At 42.6% G+C, this 22295-nt stretch overlaps 4 protein-coding genes across 5 annotated transcripts in view; 2 read left to right on the top strand and 2 right to left on the bottom strand.

Annotated features, from left to right (window-relative positions):
• Positions 1-2790: 2790 nt before the first annotated feature.
• psmb5 (proteasome 20S subunit beta 5) lies at positions 2791-10045 on the bottom strand. The gene is made up of 3 exons (XM_010746118.3): positions 9777-10045; positions 7780-8086; positions 2791-3457 (listed from the first exon to the last, which is right to left on the bottom strand). Exons 1-3 carry the CDS (start codon positions 10038-10040, stop codon positions 3168-3170), a joined length of 861 nt encoding a protein of 286 aa, XP_010744420.2. The 5' UTR covers positions 10041-10045; the 3' UTR covers positions 2791-3167.
• Positions 10046-10153: 108 nt separating this feature from the next.
• On the bottom strand, positions 10154-11361 carry psmb11a (proteasome 20S subunit beta 11a). The gene has a single exon (XM_010746131.3). The coding sequence runs from the start codon at positions 11314-11316 to the stop codon at positions 10357-10359; it is 960 nt and encodes a 319-aa protein (XP_010744433.3). The 5' UTR covers positions 11317-11361; the 3' UTR covers positions 10154-10356.
• Positions 11362-12286: 925 nt separating this feature from the next.
• LOC104931179 (protein arginine N-methyltransferase 5) lies at positions 12287-17759 on the top strand. Of its 2 annotated transcripts, XR_002041824.2 has the most exons (17): positions 12287-12460; positions 12775-12893; positions 13458-13543; positions 13731-13865; positions 13980-14095; positions 14204-14253; positions 14343-14506; positions 14594-14755; positions 14852-14929; positions 15048-15106; positions 15359-15481; positions 15697-15872; positions 16316-16519; positions 16623-16733; positions 16837-16901; positions 17001-17298; positions 17396-17759. XR_002041824.2 is itself a non-coding variant. In XM_019257276.2 (16 exons), the coding sequence occupies exons 1-16, from the start codon at positions 12363-12365 to the stop codon at positions 17151-17153; spliced, it is 1899 nt and encodes a 632-aa protein (XP_019112821.2). In that variant the 5' UTR covers positions 12287-12362; the 3' UTR covers positions 17154-17759. The 2 variants fall into 2 exon arrangements, 1 of the variants encoding a protein (XP_019112821.2); XM_019257276.2 differs by having other exon boundaries at positions 17001-17759.
• A 1235-nt stretch (positions 17760-18994) lies between these two features.
• LOC104931189 (large neutral amino acids transporter small subunit 2) overlaps positions 18995-22295 on the top strand; it is a 6534-nt gene continuing 3233 nt past the window's right edge. The window contains 4 exon segments of the mRNA XM_027282577.1: positions 18995-19143; positions 19513-19769; positions 20826-21030; positions 21697-21848. Of these exon segments, the coding sequence (XP_027138378.1) occupies positions 19586-19769; positions 20826-21030; positions 21697-21848 (541 nt within the window). The 5' untranslated portion in view covers positions 18995-19143; positions 19513-19585.

Raw genomic sequence — 22295 nt, 5'->3', positions numbered from 1 at the left:
AACAAAGGGCAAGACTCCATTAATCACACAAATGGAAATTAGTCAAGAGACTAACTAATTAGAAATGTCTCTAGAGCCGCTAGCTGCTTTATGAGCCTCTGCTTGAGCACAGCGGTGCTTTGAGTTGACTGCTAACATCAACTAACATGCTCATAATGACACTGCCTACATACTGATGTTAAGCAGGTGTAATGTTGAGCATGTTCACCATCTTGGTTTTATGTGTTAGCTTGCTGTCACTTATAAATTGGTACTAAACAAGTACAGCTGAGGGTGATGTCATGAATTATGCAGGTATTTGGTCACAAAAACCAAAGTACTGAACTACAGAAGTTAAAAATGAAAAAGAAACTCCTTAAAGAGAAGTTCAAAAACAACCTTCACGTACCTGTACCTGAAATTCTTGAGACTCAACCTTCCCAGTTTCAAATTTGGAGAAGTGTGTTTGAAGGGGTTTCAGAGGCTGTTTGACAGTCCAACAAGTACTCCATCATAAGCCTTTGACTAGAACGTTTTTAACCAAATGAACAAAAACATGTTTGCCCTTGCCTCTTGAGATCCTCAGACGCTTCTCTTTGTGTTGTTTCAAGATATAAACCTGAATCAATATAAATACAAAGGTGACATAACTGTTGCTGTCAGGACTCCTAGATTTTCGAATAATTTGTCTATTACATACATGTATGTGCATTACCAGTTAAAGTTTTGGATGTGCGCAAAGGGCTGAGTTCTTGCTGCAATAACCTGGGTTTGACTGTCGTTGAAGAATGCTGGTTAATTGACCAGAAGGCATGCCCACACCACCACACTTCCTCCTCCAAGCTTCAAGGTGGGAACCACACATATAGAAACCATCCATTCACCTTTACTCATTAAGACATAGCCCTTGCAACCAAAACTCTTAGATTTGGTCTCATCAGACCAAAGTACAGATTTTCACTGGTCTAATGTCCATTTACTGCGTTTCTTGGCTCAAGCAGTCTCCCTCAGTAGTGGTTTCTTTTAACAATTGCTGAGTCTCCTGAACAGTTGATGTTGAGTGGGTCTGTTACATGAACTCTGTGAGCTCTATATCTGAGGTGAGAGCCAGTTTCATCATAGCGTTAGCAAAGACACATTCCATGTTATTCAAATTTCCCAGATTGACTGACCTTTGTCTCAATGTAATGATTGACTGTCTTTTCACTTTACTTAGCTGAGCAGTTCTTGACATAATATGGATTACTACAGTAGTCAAATAGGGCCATTAAGTGTGTGCCAACACTACCTCTGAATGCAGCTGATCGTCTTAAATGCATTTAGAAGGCAAGAAATTGCCTTAATGAACTCTTAACGCATACCTGTTAACTGAAAATCAGCTGATTGAGAGAATGCCAAGAGTTCAAAGCTGTCTTTGACTTATCTTGCCATATAATTCCATAGTTTTGATGTCTTCGGTGTAAATCTACAATGTAGAAAGTCATTTTGTATAACTGATTGTTTAATTTTTTTGTTGTTTTAGCTTTTTGTCTACTTTTTCTGAAGTGCTACATAAAGAAAGTCAGATTTCCCAACTATACCCACTTTCAAATGATCAGTAAATCAGTCATCCATCAATACAGTGGCTTATTGAGATGTTCCTCAGTATGACTGGTTAAAGAATGTGCTAAACATGCAGCACTGAAAGAAAAAAAAAAAAGGATTTCCTGCTAATATCTCCCTGTACACACTCCACTATGCTTTTGCTCAAATAGTACCTCATCAAGCAATTATGTATTAAAATTGCAGTCTCTAAAAGCTGGCTATTTCTTTTTTTTAATCAATGCGAGGCTTACAGCACTATACTTAAATGACAATTCAGTACGGTGGATATTTAAATGGTGCTAAAGAACCGTGCCTTGATCCACAATTCTGAGGAATAATTTAGAGTCATATTCTGCGAGTTTGTGCAGGAAAAACCTTTAACCCCTTGACCCAAGAGAACGGTTAAGAGGTTAAAAGGAATCTAGTGTTGGCTCTTTATATGCCACATTTGCTGAATTTTAGCATATCTCCACAGACATGTATCGCCACGACGTCAGTTTCTGCTCCTATTGATGGTGCAATTCCAATCACTTCATTTACTAAGAAAAGCTTCACAGACAAGACCCGCTCATTTCCATTTATCGAATTCCCATTTCTATTCCATCTGCTAACTAGTCACCTGTGAAACTAGTTTTTAACCATGATTTGAAAGCGCTCTGGCTTCAGATGTCTACACCATCCCCCTTTACTAGTGTTTATTCCCAACGATAAAAATCACTGGAGGGGCACACACTGCCAGCGCAGGTCGTTACATTGTAAAACACCATGGCAGGGTGGCACACAACATTGCGCATTGAGAAGCTAAGTGTGTCGAGGAGGAATTAAAGAATAAATTTCCCCTTCCAATTAAAAGACGTATTTGCGCAACACGAGCAGAGGAAGGGAACATTATCAATGAGGGGAAGAAAACACACTGTTTCAACTCAGGAGGCACAATTACTGAGGCTTGTGGTATGCAATTAAATAGTGTCATTTAGACAGTGCTACTCGCTGCTAATAAACACTGAACATATAGAGGAGAGAAAACAGGCTTTGGATGTACCTCCGAATCCCAACAGCTGGGGGAACAGATGACTGAAAAGTAAACACAAAAAAGTGGCAAAACGCCTACATCAAAGGAAGATGAGATGGCGTGACTGTTCAGACAAACAGTATATTCTAACTATTCACGATCTCGGGACCTAAAAAGGTAAAACCAGCACAAAAATAACAAAAACAACGGTTGGAAAAAAAAAGAACATCAAGTTTTATTGAGGAAGATGTAGTTTCCCAAGGTATGATCCAAATGAAATGTATGTAGGTCAAAGCCACACTACTCCCACACTGAATTAAAGCATGTTTGAGTCATCTGCCCCCCTCCTCTTTGCAGCCCCTCAAATCATACTCTGTGCAGCATTGTTAAAAATGTACAATATAAAGCTGTAAGCTAGCAACAGGTCAAAATGGGTAACAGAAGTAATGGAAATCAATCAGCAGATGAGTCCTTTTTATTTATGTGTCATCCCTACTGACATTTCAGATCATGTTAAACAATAGATACTAGAACAAACTCTATTCTCCCCTCACTTCCTCTGCCCCTCCCCTCACCCCTGTGCTCTTGGTTTTTATGACTGCGCCTGTTCCTTGTACTGGTGGTGCAGCATGAGCACGTCTTCCTGGGAGACCCTGGTCCAGCCCTCGCTGTGGACGTGGTACAGGTTGACTTGCCCGCCGCTGTAGGCATCACGGTATGTAGCCTGGTAGATGGCACGGCGGCCTAGCTCGCAAGCCTCCTCCACAGAAAGGTCGTGACGCAGGCCACTGTCCATCACGCCGTAGGCATACATGGAGCCTGAGCCCACAGCGAACAGGTCGCCACACACCCGGTTGCCCTCTGAGTCGACATAATACAGCCCTGAGGAAAAAGCACAAAAGACAGGTCAAGGGGGTGGGAAGGCAAAAGGAAACGGTATAAACGGAGTTGTGTTCGATGCAAAAAAAACCATCCTCCCTCTCAAGTATTGAGCTTTGTCAGGAAAACTGAGATGGTGTACATCCAACACCGCCACTCTCACACAAATAAACACGCACAAACTTGTAAGCACACACACAAACGCCGTGTCCTCCAGAGAGAGAATATGAACAGCTGCAACCTCTCCAAGTGAAGTAAGGCTGGCAGATATGAACAGCTGCATCCTCTTCAAGTAAAACGAAGCCGGCCGCGGAACCTGCTGACGAGGTGCGGGCCACATCACTGTCTGCCCAGGGGCCCTGCTCCGGGCTTTATTGATCCCCAGCAAACACGCCAAAAATTAACTATCGACCCGCAATCCGAGCTGCACAGGTAACTGCACCACGCACCTCAAGGAGGACAAAAAAAGAAAGGGGAAAACGGCGTGCTTACATCCTGTGACCATCAAACGAGCACAGCGCGTTCATAACACTCCACACATTCGCGCCACCTCCACACGTAGGCACTACACTTGAACAACAGAGGCGCGAGCTCACCCCACATCGAACCGCAGCCATTGACATAATCCCACATGTACTGTGGACCCACAATGCTCTAGCGGACCTGTGAGGGACAGTTTTCTCCACACCACGCTTCGTGGACACATGCGTGACATTTTGTTCCGCGCCGTGACACACTCGCTAGGCCTGATACCAAAGTGACGTGGAACGGGTGACTAGCAGCAGCAGCCGCATGTGAGATCGCCCACAGTCAGCCTGCAGATGGTGGAAAGGCAGCCTGCAAAAAGACGCCTCACAAAGAGAAACCTGCGAAAATGATACTCACACAGAGAAACGCAGGGACACATGCGTAGAAATCTGCCTCATATCCACCACGGCAGCTCATCACTCACATTAAAAAACATTTCAAAGTGGCCCCAGATTGCACGTGCTCGCTTGCAGAGTTCCTCAGCTAAACTAGTGACAGTCTATTAGAGATGGAGAGCCACTTGCTTTTCTGAAAAAAGAAAGAAAAAAAAAAAAGGCTTACCATTGCTTTCAACTGGCAAATTGCAGCTTCCTCAGCCTGTCGTTAGCTTGCCATGATAATCATCCACTGCCTGCCTATGCATGGGGGTAATTTGCCATTCTGAGACCTGCCTGTTCCTCTTGAAAGCTGTAAGGGACTCGTTAAAAACATAATAGGCAGGGAGAGAGAGAGTTTTAAAGGCAGACTCTTGTGTTGAGTAGCACGGTTGACGGAGGTGGATGAGGACTCTTTAGGAGGTCCAAGTATAGAAGCAAAGCAGCACCAAAAACCACTTCCCACATCCATTCCTTTCCCAACACACCTGGGTCTTTGTAAAGCCCAATGCGATAACACTCAACAGTCTCCGCATCTCAAACACAACGACGGGTGTTCAGAAAACAGGGGGGGGGGGATTCATGAGACCCACTTAAAGCAGAAGCGGAGGCACGCTGCTTGGATGGCGGAGCTTTGCAGCAGTGACGGCCAAGTGAGGCTCCTTCCACTCCATCGATCAACTGACAGGTGCTTAAGGAGCCGTTTTTTTAAACAGCAGCCTTTGTAGCTGGCTAGACTGACAGCTTTTTGGAGGTAGGTGAGGAGCACGGGGCGATGGATGGGTGGCTAGCATCAAATGGGTCAGCGTGTGTCCGTCATCTGTCCTTCCCACTAGAATTCAACACAGGATCAGTGAAGAAAAGAGTAGCAGTTGAATGAAAAAAAGGGGGAAAAACTATTACATCACTCTCTTGTGAGTGACTGTAGACTGACTGAGGTCTCATACTCTTCTGCTTTTTTGCTCATGGGGGCTACATCCAATTTAAAAACATCTTATTGCAACACCCTTCATCTTCTGGTGGGGAGCAGCAGAAGGTGCTACGCAGAAGTTGGTTGCTTTTCTCTGTCGAAATGACACTGCCGAGTTATCAAGCGTCAACGATGCACTGATGAAGTGTCATAACGTTTAATCTTATTACATAGAGCCATATTGGACAAGCTCCTCAACATAGTTTTTATTAGATTTATTTTGCATGCAGCTTAAGACACTCCATCAGGGGAATAAGTGTTCTTGACATGATTGTAGCTGGCTAATGAGCTTCCCACCTAATCGCGATTGATTTAATTTACATGACATTTAGCTCTCCATTCAATCACTGGCATTGTTGGGGCCATGGCAGAGCTCCCACACCTATTGAACTTATACAGGGATCATTATTTCCACAATTGATTGCTGGGGATTTAACACGTGTCATTTACGTTTGTTGGCATACCGGTGGGCCGTCATTCACGCGGCCGTCAGACAAAGCCTGCATCGATCTCAATGGGTATACGGGCATTATGCATGCGACCCAATTGTCCGGGGCTGAGACCCAACGTCCATCATCCCTCCGCGCTGCTGCTGGCCCGCAGTCCCAGCCTCATCGATTTCCCATTACTATGTCACTGTGGCGGCCTCTTTAAGCACACCTTCTGTGATGTACGACCTCACGCTGCGTGGCATCCAAAAGGCCACAGCTTAAAGTACAAAGACGGGCAGAGCATAAGAGAGGCTGCAGTACCACCTAGAGGCGAATTCTAGGAACCACGAGTGTGTTTCTACTTACTGTACATGCAAAAGCAAGACTAACAGCAAAATCACAAGAATTCACACGTCTGTACATAAAAGATAATTACATTTTAGGGTGACAAGATCTGTCATCATTAACACAATGCCACAAAAAACTGACATGTGACTGTGTGTCTCTGTAACACGTAGACTTTCATTAAGCGAGTTGCAACTCGAAAATAACAATTTTCAAAATATGACACCCTGCACACAAAAACTGTGAAAATCACATACAAAGAGTGGGTGTGAGTGTGTCAGAATTACACTGTATTTTAAACAAAGAAAAACCTGCAGTGTTTTATGTGGCAAGTTTGCAAGAACAGAAAAAGATACTAAACGGACAAATTCAAAAAAATGCTGTCACATTAAAAAGGACAAATTATTCAGGGTTGATCTGCAGGATGTCAAAATATTCAAACACTTTACTAAGCTAAATTAATTAGACCTGCACCAATTAGCTAACAAATAAACAAGCATTTTATGGTTCCAGCTTCTATGATATGAGAATCTGCTGTGTTTCGATGTTTTATATCATATATTTGGGTTTTAGACTGCTGCGCGGACCACACAGAACACTGAAGATGTCACTCTGGATTAGACATCTAAAAGTAATACTTTTTATTCTAGAGCACAAAAGTTAGGACGTCTTTTATGTCTATTTTTATATCACTAATTTAAACTCTGGTATTACAATATATCACATTGTAAAAAAGAACAACTTTATGAACATTATAAAATATATTCATTTTGGAAAATGGTGTTACCTGAAATTTATCAGACAACATCCTTTAAATTTATTACATTATAAAATAAAGTCAAACATCATATAGGTGATTGTATAAATAACTGAAATGGTTCCTTACCTCAATACTAAACTATTATGATGACTAGGGATGGGAATCGAGAACCCGTTCCGTGTGTTTCAATTCCATGGAATCATTTGGGAGTTTATCTAACGATTCTCTTATCGATTCCAGAAAGCACGAGAAATTACGCCACGTAACTTACGCAAGTTGCGCATGTGCAGTGCAATCAGTAGTAAACAATGGCACCCACTCGGCTGCAAACGCTACCAAAACAGATGGCAACAGGGCGACTTGCAATCATTGCAAAATGGAGATAACAGCGTCGGGAGGGAACATGGCGAATACGCAGAAACATTTGCGCACACAGCATGCAATATTTTTAAATGAATGTCGTGTTTTTGACACGCCCGGACTGGAGATGAATCTCAACCTCACAGCAGCAGCCAGGCTATGACCACCTCTGTGGTTAATACGGAAGGTAAATAACACACTGCCTACCATGTTAGCGCGATGTGCTTCTTTGTAAAACATGCTATAACAGTTAACATTAAACGTGTGTATTTGCCAGAGTTACACATCGTTACTAGGCTGTGGGCCTCTTTTGACCTCACTGTTGGTTTTGTAAGGTCCCCCATAAGAGAATCGATAAAGAATCGAATCGTTAAGCAGAATCGATAATGGAATCGGAATCGCAAAAATCGTATCAGTTCCCATCCCTAATGACGACCTCTGTTGGCAGTTGGAGATTATTTTTTACTAGCAGAACTCTGGATCAATAAATAAGTACTCAGAGGTATAGACAGACACATAGGTCATATCTGTGTGTCATATGCAGCTGTTATATTTACCTGGCCCTCTCTTGTCCCAGCCACACACCATGGTTCCCATGCTGAGTCCCATGCCCTTGTACTGGTACACCATGTTTGCGAGCAGCTTGGAGGCTGCAGCCACGGAGATGCGCTCCTTGTTGCGAAGCTCGTAGATGCGGCACTGGCGGGCCAGCAGGCGCTCCCAGAAGCTACAGTCTGCAGCTCCTCCAGCCATGGTACCCAGCAGGTACGGGTTGATTTCAATCACCTTCTTTACCGTCTGCGAGGCGATGTAGGAGCCCGCTGTGGCCCGGGAGTCCACTGCTACAATAACGCCATGCTGGAACTGAGAGAGAGGCAACAGCAGGGGGGAGAACATGTTAATGAATTACAGTGGGACGGGAACATGTTCCAACAGGGAAGGATCAGGATTTCCCTTAAATAGATTTCATCACATCACAAATCTATTTCAAAAATATTAAATATATATCTGTATGCGCTGTGTCTGCTGCATACAAATGTAAGAATATCCATTAAAATTATCTACAACCGTCAGAGAAGCAATAAATGGCTTAGCTGTACCAAAAAGCTAAGAGGCAAGACTATTGCTCTTTCCTCCAAAACGCTCTATCTCTAAAGTGACAGTCACAACAGCTATATACTCCTAAAGTGACGATAACAGACTCCCCAACACACACACACACACACACACACGGATTAAGGGATACAATTGGCATCATTTTATCTTTCTTTTCATCAAGAAGTCCCCTGAAGAGGTTCAGTTCTGCTCATCTGACACGGTGAGATGAAAATGCTCTCACTGTGGAAAGGTGCATGTGGCCCAAATACAACAACAGAATGCTTTGTTTTGACCTACAATGTGTTTTTAATAGTTTCAATGGGGCTGTATAACATTACATATAGGGAGCTATTAAACTCTCTTGTGAGAATGAATTCATGGTTGGTTTTGGTGCTGTCATGGGACTAAATAATAGCATCAGCCTGTTCTTCAGGTGGCATGGAAACACATCTGGACTCACTTTAATCAGCTTTTAAACCTGGCTTAAAACATTATGACTAGTGTGGCTTGACATTTTTATTAACCCCATTCTCTCAATTGTTTTATTGGTGTTTTAAAAGTTTCAACTTTGTCATTTACTATTGTGACATCCAAAATGAGCCGATTGCTTTGTGAGATAAACTTATGGTGTGTTACTCATCGGTTTTAAAAAGCTTGATTGCAATATTTTTTTCACACAAGGGGAAAATGCTCTCACTGTGGAAAGATATGTGTGTCCCAGATGCAATAACAGAATTCTTTGTTTTGACCTTCAATGTGTTTTTAATAGTTTTTTTTACCTATATCTTCAAGTTTCACACTTAAAATTTTAAAAAATTCACAGTTGAAATTTGCCTAAAAAAGCAACAATATTCACAGAGTATAATGGCATAATTACATAAAGACATGATGGATGTGACATGTTTAACTTTAACAGCTCTTCATCATATTTAGCTGTTATTGCGCAACACGTAACGAAGGCACCTGCACTGTTAGAAACACCTAAAATGCTGATATAGCATTTATGTAAAATGGATATGTAGGTCATCTTAACATGATAGTGTTGATGACTTATTAAAGTGCAAAAGCTTTTCCTGTGATTTCTCTCATTTATACAGAGAACAGCCATGATGCTGCAGAGACGCTGTTCCCATTCACCCGGTGCAAACAGAGCCGGACATCTACATACACGCTGACTTGTTGCTGTCAAAACTACACACAGATGACGGACGTGTGTTTTCTGGGACTGCTTTTGAAGACAGACGTGTCTCATGCCGTCATCGATGCTGATGTGAACATACGCGATGAGAAAGCGATTTGTAGCCCTGTTAGCATGCTAACGTAAGAGACAGGACGCAGCGTGCTTACAGCCGAAATTATTTATCAAACATCAACTTTGACAGCTGGGTTATGTAGCTGTTACACCGTCAGAGCTTTATATCACCGGCTAACTACAACAGAGGACTCGCACACTTACTTTAAAAGCTAAAGTGGTGGTCCCGTGCAGGAACTCGATTTTCCTCTCGACGCCGTCATCGTCCGCGGCACACAGCGGGTTTCTGACGGAAAAACTCAGGCCGTCTCCCGGTGTAGCGTCAAACCCCGAGCCGATCTGTCCGGCTCCATGTGCATACGTATTAGACTGACAAATATCAAATGAAAAATCCGCACAATCACTGTTCAACACACTAGCGAGAGCCATCTTTGAAAGTGTCTGATGAGCAAGCAACTTCCGCCGCATAAAGTCACCGTTTATCGAGTCATGGTGGCGAAATCACACAGCGCCCCCTGTGGTTGTGGTGGACTGCAGGTTTAGTGCAGCCATGAACAAGTAGAGTAAAAAATCTGGGTAAACTGTGACCAAGGCCAATTAAAACAAGCTTTATAGGCTACAACAATTAAACTATTGATATAATAATGTTTAACCAACGAATAATGAATTAAAGATTTATTGTAGCTAGCTGACAAAAGTGGATAAACCCTGATGGAGATGGCCAAACGTATCTGACTTTACACTATTTCTAACCTTTACCCCCCCTAAAACCCAGCATTTTGCTTCATCTTGATGTATTTAATTCAGTCAGTTTTCTTTCCTCTACTTTCTTGGCCCTCCGCTCCATGTCTCTGTAATATTCCTCTTTTAGGTCCTCTCTCTGTCTCTGGCTCCATCCCTGGGCTGTGATGTGGAAGAGGTCCACGTTGTTTCCTGAGTAGGCGTCCCTGTGAGTGGCTCTGAACACTGCTTCTCTTGCCAAAGTGATGGCCTCTTCTTTACTCAGGCTCCACCTAAGCTCTCTATCCAGGACTCCATAAGCATAAGGCGAGCCTGAGCCTACAGAAAAGATGTCGCCCTGCAGCCGGGCACCATCGCTGCATACATATATCAGCTTTGGGCCAGTGTTGGGGGATGCAGTAACACCTTGGCTACTAACAACAGCTGAGGAGCTCTCATCAGTTATAAAGGACGAGTCTGCTGATGTCTTTGCCCAGTCAGTGTTACCTGCTTCCTTATCCCAGCCACAAAGTGTAAGAGCCACACACACTTCAGTCCCTTTAAAAGGGTGCAGCATGAAGGAGAGGAGCTTGGCAGTGCCACGTATTGAAAGGCGACGTCTGTGCCGCAGTTCGTAGAGTCTGATCTCTCGGGCCAGGATTCTCTCCCACAGCATGCAGTCAGCACCGCTACCAGAGGAGGTGACCACTAAATGGGAGTGAATAGGGGTAATCTTATGAACAGCTGGACAAGCAACAAGACCACCAGCACTAGCACGTGTGTCTGCAGCTGCAATGACCCCACCTTGGAAGATGAAACCCAAGGTTGTTGTTCCATGGGACAGAGGAAAAGGTCTGCGCACCGTCACTGAATGGTTGGCTGGAGAAAATGGGTAAGGAGGTCTTTGGTTAAGAGAGGAAGGGTTTGACAAAGTTGGTATGAAGAAATGTAGTGGGATCCCATTATTTCTCCCAGATATCTTTAGTCTTCCAAACCCAAAGCCGCAATCATTAGTTGTAGTCATATGAAGAGATGTGGCTGATTCTTCCAAATGAAAGGCAGGAAACCACTTGTGATGCACAAGAGTGTCTTTGAAGCCACAAACATCTTCCAAAGCCATAATGGTGTAAATGAAGCAGATACAGATAGATTCCTTGATCAGATCAGAGATTGACTGGCTAAAAGTACTCCTCAAACACAGATTAAACTAGAGTCCAAGGAAAACTGGTTAAAAAAATGTAATACGCCTTGTAAATCCCACTATGGTTTGTATTTTTTCATCTACCCTCATTTTCATCTACTGTCTAATCTGAAAGACAAACATTTTACCCTTTTATAGCCCTCTCAAATACGACGCCTTGTAAAAACACGTGCCCAAAAGCATTTCAGTTGACATCAGTGATATTTTATCCCGCCTGCGGTGAAAGTCATTTCCAGAGAAGCCACTTTCTGCAAACCTTAAGTTTTGCTGAGTGACAGAGTCATCTTGCAAGCCGTGTGCAAGTTCATACATATATTTTTTTCATATCATTTTCAGTTCTAATCTACAACTATACTTCCAACACCGCAGTTGTGTCCAAAATATGGCAGAGACACCCTACAACGACAAAACTAGGAATAGAAGTAATAATTCATGAAATAATACCAAAAATATTTTTCCACATTGACATATTCTGACATGTTTTTATGATTGTTACTTTAACCTACGGAGCCCCTAAGGTCCCAAAAGGAGATATTTATTAACACCTTTTGCGACCTTTTAATCTATTTAGCAGCACAGTATTCGTAAAGTATGACGTATTTGTTATTATACATTTCTATAGAAAAACTCCAAGGATATAAAAGCATAAACTGTTGAGTGCAATATTCGTAAACTTGAGACCCCATATGTACAGTTATCGCGGTAATTTAGAGACATGCAACCGACGCGCTTGTGAAGCCATTTTGGCTCTAAATGGTCTTCTTAACCAATGAGCATGTACGTCCTTGTAGCTCCAAGATGGCGTCAGTTTCCTCGTAAGCCAGAGTGACGAGACGAGTCTCAGTCAGATCATTCAGTCGGCTAAAATCATGGCGTCCGCCAGTACGGGGAGCAGGGTATCCTGCGGGAGAGATTTGAACTGTGTGCCGGAGATAGCCGACACGTTAGGCGCGGTCGCCAAACTCGGGTGAGCAGAGTGCTGCTGGTGTTTAGTTGTTAGTGAGTTTATGAGAGGGACGCGCTGGTTAGCTACACAGTGCGCTGGCTCGCTAGCATAATGTCAGTGATGCTAAGCTAGCCGGTGAATTACCAGCACGTGCCTGGTTTTGACGGTGCTCGCGCTGTTGCACAATGTTTATCATACAGTCATTTAAAACCGCGTGAGCTGGCTGGGGTAAAGTTACGTAAACATGTTTGCGTTTCACCTCTGCGTGACATTATAAATCATTTCAGTGTTAAAATATGTGCTTTTTTTTTTCCCTCCCCCTCTCTCGTGTTCAGGTTTGACTTCCTCTGCATGCCCTTGTTCCACTCGAGGTTCAGGAGAGAGTTTGAGTTGGAGCCCGCTAAATCCCGATCCGGTGCCCAGACCCGGTCAGACCTGCTGCTGTGTGGAAGAGGTTTGTATTTCCACCCTCTCATGATCCCTCATGGCAGCCTTTAGTAGTCACTACATGACGTTCGTCCAGAAATTATAATAATCTCTCTGTATACTGAATCATGGGCCTCTTTTGACGCCAGTCATGGATGAATGACTTGATCGTTATATCAGTGCATAAAGTATAGTAAATATCAAATCTGTTATTTTGCTTTGATTTGACAACTACCCAGTGTAATTATATAACATCAGATTAGGATTAGGAATGTGTTCCCTGTGTGACTTTAAAATAGAAGTTACAAAGCTAGACAGTTTAATAATTTAATCAATCAATTCAAATTAGATTTGATATTTAAATAAATGACAACCAAAAAGGACAACAGTTGTATGACATTTTAAATATCAATACATTGGATCATAATAATAATTTTAGTGTTTTTATTGTTTATGTGACATTTGGGTGCCGTAACATTGATGTTAATGAATTACTCTGTCTCTAAGCAATGACACAAAGAGTTGACATATTATATTTAGCGTAGAGTTAAAATGTTGCCTTTTCTTAACTTGTACCTTTTGCTTTGCGTAGATTGGAACACTCTGATTGTTGGGAAGCTCTCACCATGGATCGACGCAGATTCAGAAATCGAGACAGAGCGCAGAAACTCAGAGGCTGTAAGTTCTTCACCGGACAGTTTCTTTTGATATTCACTTTCTTTGAGGTCATTGTGGATGACGTTGCTGTCTGATCTCATGATTTTGTGGCATATGTAAACTTATCTTGTCTCTCCCGTCTACCCATCTGAATCCGTCTCCTTTTGTCAAACGACCATGCCCTCATCATTCTTCTGTTTCTCTCCAGGCTCTGGCACAGGAGTTAAACTTCTCAGCCTACCTGGGTCTGCCTGTCTTCATGATCCCTGTAAAGGGTCCTCATAACGCCAATCTCGCCCGCATGCTGCTAAATCACATCCAAACTGGACACCACACCTCCAATGTAAGACACTCAGCATTGCACACACTCAGCGTGCACATGTAGAACGATCGAAGAGAAGTCCGACCGACAGCTCAATTCATCAGCTAACTGTTGTTGTCCTCTGTGTCTGATTAGTTCTGGATACGTGTCCCGCTGATGGCTTCAGAGGACATGCGGGAAGATCTGATTGAGAACGAACCGAACACTTGCATCGATGATGATGCAGGTGTTGATGAGAAGACCTGGAGCTGGTTAGTTCACTTCCCAAGTAGTCGAGTGCTTTCTGCATGCTAAAACAGTTGTCATTGATTTCCTTTAAAGCTGTGAATCATTTAGTTTACTTGCCTCTGCTCTTTTAGGTGGCACTCATTCAGAACCCTTTGTGATTACAACAAGAGGATCTGTCTTGGTAAGAGAGCCCGGGGCAAAGTCAGTGCATTAAGAAATAATAATGGTTGTTTGTGTGGCTGAAAATGTACTTATTTTGTGTTCCTGAAGCGATTGAAATTGGAGCGGACATGCCGTCAGATGCAGTGATTGACAAGTGGCTCGGGGAACCTATCAAAGCAGCCATACTTCCAACCAGCATCTTCCTCACTAATAAGAAGGGCTTCCCTGTTCTGTCAAAAGCCCATCAGCGAATAATCTTCTCTCTTTTTAAGGTATAATTCAACAGATTCAACTCAAATTAATCAGCAGCCAAATGCAGAAGTCTTGTTCTAATTAAAAAAAAAACTCTCTTACCTTAGTTGGAGGCCCAGTTCATCTTCACAGGAACCAGTCGCCACACTGAGAAGGACTTCCGATCCTACCTTCAGTACCTGGAATACCTCAACCAGAACCGGCCTACTCCCAATGCCTATGAGCTCTTCGCTAAGGGTTATGAAGACTACCTGCAGTCTCCCCTCCAGGTAAGGAAGTGCTCATTTGTGTTCATATGTTTAAAATGTGTATATATATTTTTGACTTTTTCCATAATGAAAACTATACTTCCTTCCTGTTTTTAGCCGCTCATGGACAACCTGGAGTCTCAGACATATGAAGTGTTTGAGAAGGATCCTATTAAATATTCACAGTACCAACAGGTAAGACTGTGTGACATAGCAGTAACTGCACCTGTTGAAACCAAACGCTGTGTAATCCAAATTTTCTTTAACCGTCTGAGGGGACATTAACACTCATGCTTTGTCTTTGTGTCTACAGGCTGTATATAAATGTCTACTTGACAGAGTTCCAGAGGAGCAGAAAGACACAAATGTTCAGTGAGTATCTCTAAATCCAAACCTGCACACAGTGAGAAAGTAGTTTGAATTCAGAAACGGCTGTGGTATGAAAATTACTGTCTGTAGAATGATTCATACTTTTGAGATTAAATTTGCAACCAACAACCCTCTTCCTCTGCTAAATCTCCATATAATAAGGTACTAGAGAGAAAATAATGACATTGTTACAATTCAGTGGTCAGAAGTCACGGAGCATTGATTGCAGCAACTGTAAAAATGTCTCTCTCACAGAGTGCTGATGGTGTTAGGAGCAGGCAGGGGTCCGCTGGTCAACGCGTCCCTACGTGCTGCCAGACAGGCGGACAGGAAGCTGAGGGTGTACGCTGTGGAGAAAAATCCCAATGCTGTAATCACGTGAGTGGACACTTTATCGATGCTCTGTGCCCAGATATTCAGAGGCAAATAACATGGCTACACGGTTAACTCTGTTGAACAAACCGCTGGAAATTTGAGAACTTTCAAGCCTGTTTGGTTAATGCTTCCGTGTGTGGAGTGGAGCCTAGACACATTAAACGCTGATGTTCATGTTTCCATGCACAAACATTTTTAACTCTTTCATACTTGTTCAGGCTGGAGAACTGGCGCTTTGAGGAGTGGGGCGATCAGGTGTCAGTGGTGTCGTGTGACATGCGGGAGTGGGCAGCACCTGAGAAAGCCGACATCATTGTGAGCGAGCTGCTTGGATCGTTTGGTGACAATGAACTTTCTCCAGAGTGCTTAGATGGAGCACAGCACTTCCTCAAAGGTATTTCATTGTGATTTTAAAGGACCAGTGTGTAGGATTTAGTGACATCAAGAGGTCTAGCTGCTGATTTGCAACCACCTCACCTCACGTTTAAAGCGAGTCTGTTTCGGACTACTGTAGAAACATGACGGTTCAATGTGGTGGACTCCGGAGGAGGAGGATTTTCAGGTGATTAGACACTAATGAAAATATAGTGATGCATTTTATAGTTAATTTCTGCTATATTCTCTAAATAGAGCCTCTTAAATATTACACGCTGGACCTTTTTTAACATATTTTTTCAGCTGCGTATGCATACACTGTAGCTGCTGAGTAACAAGGTACCCTCAGTTGGTTGCCACATCAAACGTGCAGAAAGCATTTATCTTCCTCCGCTACTTACATGCTTCCTTGCATCTCAAATCACTTTCTCTCTCCCCATTTCCTCGTCTCGTCACTCTCAGATGATGGAGTGAGCATTCCCTGTTCTTACACATCCTTCCTCGCTCCCCTGTCCTCCTCCAAGCTTTACAATGAAGTACGGGGTTGCCGGGAACGCGACAAGGACCCAGAGTGCCACTTTGAGACACCCTATGTAGTGCGCCTCCATAACTTCCACCAGCTGGCTGACCCCAAACCGTGCTTCACCTTCACACACCCTACAACAGGTAACTTAAACATACTGAACTTGTGTCGTACGAAAAGAAACAAGTACATGATACACTTTGACATGATGTGTTTTTAATATGTTGATCTGCTGTACTTTTTCAGATATGAACAATAACCGGTATCAGTGCCTCAGATTCTCAGTGGGTTGTAACTCGGTGCTCCATGGCTTTGCTGGCTACTTTGAGACCACGTTGTACAAAGATGTCACACTCAGTAAGTCATCTTTATAAAGAGGAAATCATGTTGTTCTGAGATTAAATCTAAATATGATTGTTCATATTATGTGTGTGTGTGTGTGTGTGTGTGTGTTTGACAGGTATAAAACCAGATACACATTCACCTGGAATGTTCTCTTGGTTCCCCATACTCTTCCCCCTCAAAGTAAGTTATACAGTCAGTATACAATAAAACCATTTGATCTTACATAAATACATTTATATATTAATCCTGCCCTCTTCCTAAATTCTTTCTTTCCAATAGCAACCCATCTCCATATCCCGGGATGATGATGTCACAGTGCGATTCTGGCGCTGCAACAACGGGAAGAAGGTGTGGTATGAATGGGCCGTGACCGAGCCCTCCTGCTCTGCTATCCACAATCCGGCAGGACGCTCCTACACTATTGGCCTGTGAAGATGACACATCAGCGCATACACACACACACACGTTTCTGTAGGACTCGTGGAGGTGCCCTGGCTCTTTTTATATACACGGTTACAACCTGGACTTGTGGTGCAAACCCCCTTAAAGTGTGGTCTGACTTTTAAAATGACCAGTGGTAGGTACTTCTGAGCCAGCAATAAAAAAAAAATTTAAAAAGTAAAAATAAAAAACGGTGATTGAATAAAGCAGATTTTATTATCTGTGTTTTTCAGAAGTTAGCCGGTTTCAGCAGGCATGAACTAACACCTGTACACAAAGTGTATCGCTGCTGTGGGATTGACTCACTCGGATAAGGAACATCTCACCACTGGTTTATTTTCTAAGGTCTTCTCTTCCCTACTGTTCTGAAAAGGTGTTTCACACATACACACTCAATCCAACCGGACCTCTGCCTTATCAAACACACATTCCATACCGATACTTACTCTCCTCAACACAAGAGGGTCACAAGAAGGTTAGTCTGTTCAGGTTTGGGGGTTGTCTCTTCATACCTTTTGTTGTGTGTTTTTTGTTTTGCTTTTTTTTTTGTTTTTTTTCTGTATGTTTGAACCCTGTCAATAAAGACACTGTAATGTTCTCCATGTACTGTATTTTTTTGGGATCAGACTGTAAAACATTTAAAAGGTGTGTGAATAATGTGTTTATAAATCAAACGAGAGGGCAGCCTTTTCTATAGGGATGTCAGCTGTTCTGTAGATGTTGCCCTCAGAAAAAATAAACCTGTTGAACCACAAGTAATCATTATTGGTTGTATTCTTAGTTCACCCTAATGTAATGTGTTTACACCAATAGAGGCAAATTTACATTTAAGAATTAATTTTGATGTAATGTGTATGCATTGTACCTGATTAGCACAGGTACAAGGAATCTGACAGAACTATTGTGTAACAAAACCCATAATGCTGTGTACAAGTGTGTTTCCGCATCAGTGCAACTGTCAAAATCAATTCAGCACCCAGACATGACTAAAATGTGCTCTGCAGTTACAGCTGACACTGATCCTGCTCAATATGCTGTGATGCCAGCATGAGTTTTTCTGAAGCATTTTCTCCAACAAACTCCTGACACTCGTCTATTCTGCACCCATCACTCACCGTATCTGATTTACTTGAGTGTACGAGCGTGAACCCACAAACACGCCCTGTCTGGTCTTATCATGTCATGTACACTTGTTTACACATATCTTAAAAGTTGCAGTTGCTTAGTACAAAACTGGGAAACTGTTAAAGAATTAATTATTTTTCTTGCAGCTATCAGTAAAAAGTTGCAATAGGCTGAAAAAAAATGCAGAAAATTTGAATGTAAACATGTACTGTATTAAACATTTCATATGCACTTTTAGAAGAAGGAGAATATTATTTCCATTGTGGTTGATTTAAAGATAGTACACATACAGATGGTGTGCATGTCCAGGCAACATCATACTGACTACAATAACCCAACAAATACCTATATTTGTAAAATGTATTATAAGAAATGACATTTAAAGTTTCTCATTAGATATAATTTGACCTAAAAAAATTAGGCATCTGATTTTATGTCAGCAACTAACAATAATATGTTTTCCTTGTGTCTATATATTTTTATTGTGTTTGTTGATGTATAGTTTGCAAGTAGTCCTACATCCACATTATTGACATTGACATTAAAAATACTTTTCAAAAAGAAAACTTGAGTTGTGTGAGGATAAGCTGTACACATGTCAGGCTTGGTGCTTTGTCAATGGGGTAAATTAACTTCTGGGTCCTCACTACGTGGGGCGTGGTCTGAGGCATGTTGACAATTTGGGCTGCGCTGATTGGTTAGAAATAACCTGCTTTTCCATTTATCGGGGGCATCAGCTGGAAGTCTTTTGTTATCCTGCTCATCACGGCCAGCCGACAGGACAAATACCGAGCATGAAGTCCGTCACTTAACAAGGAGCTTTCAGGGTTTTCGGGTCACAGCGGCTGCCGAAAAGGTGGGTCAGCACTTTATCACAAGCTTGTTTTTGGTGTTTAAATGTCGGTACAAAGCGCACGAGGTCAGTGCTGATGGCTTAATTGTACATTCCTCCAGTCTCACGGGCCTGCATGGTGCCGCCGCGAGACCGGTTAAAACCGGCGGATTTGAACTTGAACATACAATTAACAACAAACAACAAACATTTACTAGTTAATTTTGAGGTTTGTCCATCGTGTTGCACTGTGACTGATTTAAATGCTGGATGTGGTTTCTAAATTTAGCTCCATGTAGTCAATGTGCTGAAGGAAAGAGGCTGAAAATTAAAAAAAAAAAAAAAAAAAAAAGTGTCAGCAGTTACCTGAAAACCTCGTTTATATGTTGGTAGACTAAGTAAGGAGGCGCTGCCCTCGTCAGCTGGACCACAAAAGAGGGGAGGCACACCGGGACTGGGCTTCAGAATGACCGGGGGTCCGAGGAAGAGGAGCAGCAGCAGCAGCAGCAGCAGCGGCGGCGGGGGGGCCGGGTGCGGTCAGTCACAACCCCCAGACTCCCCGTCAGGTGATGGGGGAGATGCAGGAGCAAGCTCCGGCGTGGCTCTGAAGAAACAGATTGGCCTAGTCAGTGCCTGTGGCATCATAATCGGTAAGAAGGCCCATAGGTGGTCTCCCTCATTCATCAACTATAAAGCACATAACCCTCAGTCAGTGAAGATCTGCATAAAGAATCAATTTCATAACAGCTGAGAAGAATAAGCTATTTTTATGTATTATTAGTTCTTCATATTGCCCTCTTAAGTATTCAAAATGAGACTATCTTCCACTACATCCTTGTAAACAACCCCCTGCTGTAGACAACATATCGTCTGATATTGCTCAAACTGTAAAATTCTTATTTGACAGCTTGCTGTACTAACTGAAATCTGTCTGTCATGATCCTCAGCACACTCGCCAGCATCATCATTCATCGCACATGTTCTTTCATCATTTTCATGTTTCCAGGGAACTGTTCGAAATGTGAAAACTGCTCCGTCCATGTCTGCCTGCCTCCCACACATGCAGATTAAAAAAGAGAGAGAGAGAGATATCAATAAAAAGCAATCCCACTAATGGGTCTCCTATTGCTGAGACTGCATTTTCCATCACCCTCTGATGGCATGGTTTTAGCGTGGGCGGCGCACCTTTGACGAGAGGCAGATGTACCCTCATTTTCTGTGCCAATATAATGTTGGTCGCTTTAACTAACCAGTAAACAACCCAGCTGAGTCTGACTGTTAAACACTGGGTCACTGAACAAATTTTAGCTACACAAATGTCTCTGTTGCATACACCTTAACAGCCATACATGACTTTCAATGGCTCAATATAATATTTGAAATCCTTCTGGACTAATCTAAAGATCAAACATGAGCTTCCCCATATGGGCTGACTAGTATCGTTAATTCTGTATTAGGAAAAAAAAAATCTGCACAACATGAGCCCTGCAGGAAATGGGTCATCATGTGACAGGAACATCTTTCCCTTTGTAGCATGTAGTCATCTGTTTTTAGTAGTGTTCAGCTTTAATGCTGTTTTGTTTTTGTTTTTTGTTTTGTTTTTTGAAATACCTGCAATGTGATCCTTTTTAGATTTTGTCAGTATGAAGAGTGACATGCTCGAGCACCCAACCCTGTTTCTGATTCATTATTTAATCTCTCCGCAGGCAATATTATTGGATCAGGGATTTTTGTGAGTCCTAAAGGGGTCCTGGAGAATGCCAGCTCAGTGGGTGTGGCCATCATTGTGTGGGTTTCCACTGGAGTCATCACAGCCATCGGCGCTCTCTGCTATGCAGAGTTGGGCGTGACCATCCCCAAGTCGGGGGGAGACTACTCCTATGTAAACGACATCTTTGGGGGACTAGCTGGGTGAGGACAAATGCTGATAATCAGACTAAGATTAAAGCTGCTGTGTGTAGGAATCTGATTTTGGTGCCTCCCAATGGAAGTATCAAAAGACAGACTGAGACATCGATTTGACATGAGGACACTAAGAAAAAAGGGCTGAAGGCAAGCCATACTCAGTATCCAAATTTGTCCAAATCCTTTGGGAATGATGCCAAAATCTCATAATAGGTTTGCAGTGACATGGGTTTCTGTATTAAAACAGTGTTCCAATCCGGTGTAGTTCAAGTAGTATTATGTCACAGGGTGCAGCAGTCTGAAACAAATTACATGGCAAGGTTGTAGCAAGCCATTTGTAATTAATTAGAATTTATACTAAACCCCCGCTCCCGCTCCTCCTCCACAATCATCCTCACATAATTAAAGCGTCTGCTAATGTAAATTTGTATTCCCAGCATCCCACAACGTGGATGACCCAGTTCCTTTCTTGCCTTTTAACAATGCTCCAGTGCGTTACTATAGTATTTAATTTCCTTTTGTCTTGCATTACATTTTCCTGTAACGAGAGTGAGGGTTGTTCTTACACAGTGTGCTGTGCTTGTCTCCCTGGTGTTTGTGTGCAGCAGCTGGTGTGTGTGACACCAGTCTGTTGCCACATCTCATTAACCTCATGCCTGCGCTGTCCCCCAGCTTTCTGCGCCTGTGGATCGCAGTGCTGGTTATCTACCCAACAAACCAGGCTGTGATCGCTCTCACCTTCTCGAACTACATCCTGCAGCCTCTCTTCCCCAACTGCCTCCCCCCAGAGAACGGCCTCCGGCTACTGGCTGCTGTCTGCCTGCGTGAGTCACACGATTTAAAACCTGAACGCTAAACGGTTATGGGTTGAGGTTTGTGCATTAACAGATGGAGGTCGGTCATGATGCAGTATAGTAGAGCCCTTTTTGAAGACTATTTTCAGGCATGGTGAGTTTAAGGATTATTTAGGAGTGCTCTTTCTTCCATTGTTTTTATACCTTTTTATTTAAGATGCTCAGTCAAAGAAGCCCTTACAGGCGGTAGTTTTCATCCCTCTATTTCAACCAGAAGACAAGCTTTTCCGCTCAGTGTGACATTTCCTGAGGACATGTTAAAAATTCTAAAAGTACAGTGTCAAGAAGCAAACTTATATAATTATGTGCATTAATTAAATTACAGTATGAAAATGACACAACAAACACTCCACATGACAAGTGTGACCCAACTAAGCATTGCTTTTTTTTTTTTTTTTTTTTTTTTAATTTTTTTTT

This window comes from Larimichthys crocea, chromosome X (assembly GCF_000972845.2).
Source record: "Larimichthys crocea isolate SSNF chromosome X, L_crocea_2.0, whole genome shotgun sequence".
Taxonomy (NCBI): domain Eukaryota; kingdom Metazoa; phylum Chordata; class Actinopteri; family Sciaenidae; genus Larimichthys; species Larimichthys crocea.
The sequence above is the reverse complement of the archived record's forward strand: the minus strand, read 5'-3'. Positions and strand labels throughout refer to the sequence as shown.

Bases quoted from the DNA above. Each gene is read 5' to 3' on its own strand.
- LOC104931179 (XM_019257276.2), top strand. From the start codon at position 12,363: ATGGCGTCCGCCAGTACGGGGAGCAGGGTATCCTGCGGGAGAGATTTG. The intron at 14,756-14,851 runs GTAAGGAAGTGC...TCCTGTTTTTAG, and splicing joins ACCTGCAGTCTCCCCTCCAG to CCGCTCATGGACAACCTGGA. The intron at 15,873-16,315 runs GTATTTCATTGT...CGTCACTCTCAG, and splicing joins AGCACAGCACTTCCTCAAAG to ATGATGGAGTGAGCATTCCC.
- psmb11a (XM_010746131.3), bottom strand. From the start codon at position 11,316: ATGACTACAACTAATGATTGCGGCTTTGGGTTTGGAAGACTAAAGATA.
- psmb5 (XM_010746118.3), bottom strand. From the start codon at position 10,040: ATGCGGCGGAAGTTGCTTGCTCATCAGACACTTTCAAAGATGGCTCTC. The intron at 8,087-9,776 runs GTAAGTGTGCGA...CCTCTCTCTCAG, and splicing joins CCACCACTTTAGCTTTTAAA to TTCCAGCATGGCGTTATTGT. The intron at 3,458-7,779 runs GTAAATATAACA...CTTTTTCCTCAG, and splicing joins CTGGGACAAGAGAGGGCCAG to GGCTGTATTATGTCGACTCA.